Source organism: Montipora capricornis, chromosome 7, assembly GCF_036669925.1.
Source record: "Montipora capricornis isolate CH-2021 chromosome 7, ASM3666992v2, whole genome shotgun sequence".
NCBI classification, from domain to species: Eukaryota; Metazoa; Cnidaria; class Anthozoa; order Scleractinia; family Acroporidae; genus Montipora; species Montipora capricornis.
The window spans coordinates 17631541-17632535 of NC_090889.1; the positions used below are offsets into that span (position 1 = coordinate 17631541).

General features: G+C 43.5%; 1 protein-coding gene across 1 annotated transcript in view; it reads right to left on the minus strand.

Moving 5' to 3' along the window:
- Positions 1 to 505: 505 nt before the first annotated feature.
- Positions 506 to 995, minus strand: part of LOC138055728 (uncharacterized) — a 2159-nt gene continuing 1669 nt past the window's right edge. The window contains exon 2 of the mRNA XM_068901606.1: positions 506 to 995. This exon is cut by the window's right edge and continues 824 nt beyond it. Coding sequence (XP_068757707.1) covers positions 506 to 995 — 490 coding nt within the window.

Below are 995 nucleotides of genomic sequence, written 5' to 3' on the forward strand. Positions count from 1 at the left end.
TATTCAATTCATCTCTCTCTCTCTCAACCGCACTTCACAAACATTTCTGTCCTGGTTTTTTTTGGCTATAGAGTAAGTTTTGGCTTCAAACGGTTTCTAATATCCAGAGCGTTTTAGTTGCATTAATATGCGCTCCATTTGTTCACCGAAATTCAATGAGAGGCGTTAAAGTAAACCCAATTATACACTACTCATGGATTGTTTTTGCCCGAGTACTTTGAGACCAGTTGTTATAAAACTCTAATCCACGCGTAGACAGACGTTATTAAAGGCTCTAATCGCCCGCTTTGAAAAGTAATTTAAGCATTACGTAACTCAGTGAAATGCTGAGCTCAAAACTAAGAAAGAAAAACTTGTTTAGAATAATTATTTGTAAAACCAACGGCTGTCTTTTGGCAAATAAGCTGGCCACGGTATTTATACTATCCCAGTGATAGCCTAACCGGACCTTTTGAACAACTGGCCTCGGCAGCATCAGTGTGGTTGGAGTATATTGTATGCCGGATCACAGTTCCAGCTGTCTCTGTATTTCAAGCCTCGTGGTGATCTCTTCTGCCTCCGCGACATAGTCCTCCTCCTCGTCTTCGGTTGAGTCACGGTTTACTTGTTCTAGAGCCAGTCGGCCACTCCTATAAAGAACAGATAGTCTGCTGAAATACCGAGCTATTTGATCGGCCGCCAGCCACTCTTCTTTGGCGAATATTTTCCTTCCGCTCTCGTCGCGCTGAGTTCTCATCTTGCTACAAACATCTGCAGCACTGGCTTTTCTCCCTGTCTCTTCGCCCTCCAGGAAGATACTCTTCAGATGTGTTTTCACTTTCTCAGTGAAGCGGATTGTTCGTCTCCATGTTTTCAGGGCCCATCCTTGGGGTATCTTACAAACTGGATGGTCAACAGCATCTTCGGTGCTTGATCCTGTTTCTTTGCGTAGGTAACTACGTGAGACTTCTGTGCACGTGTCAGCCCATTTTTTCTTAATGCTGTCATAAGTAGTT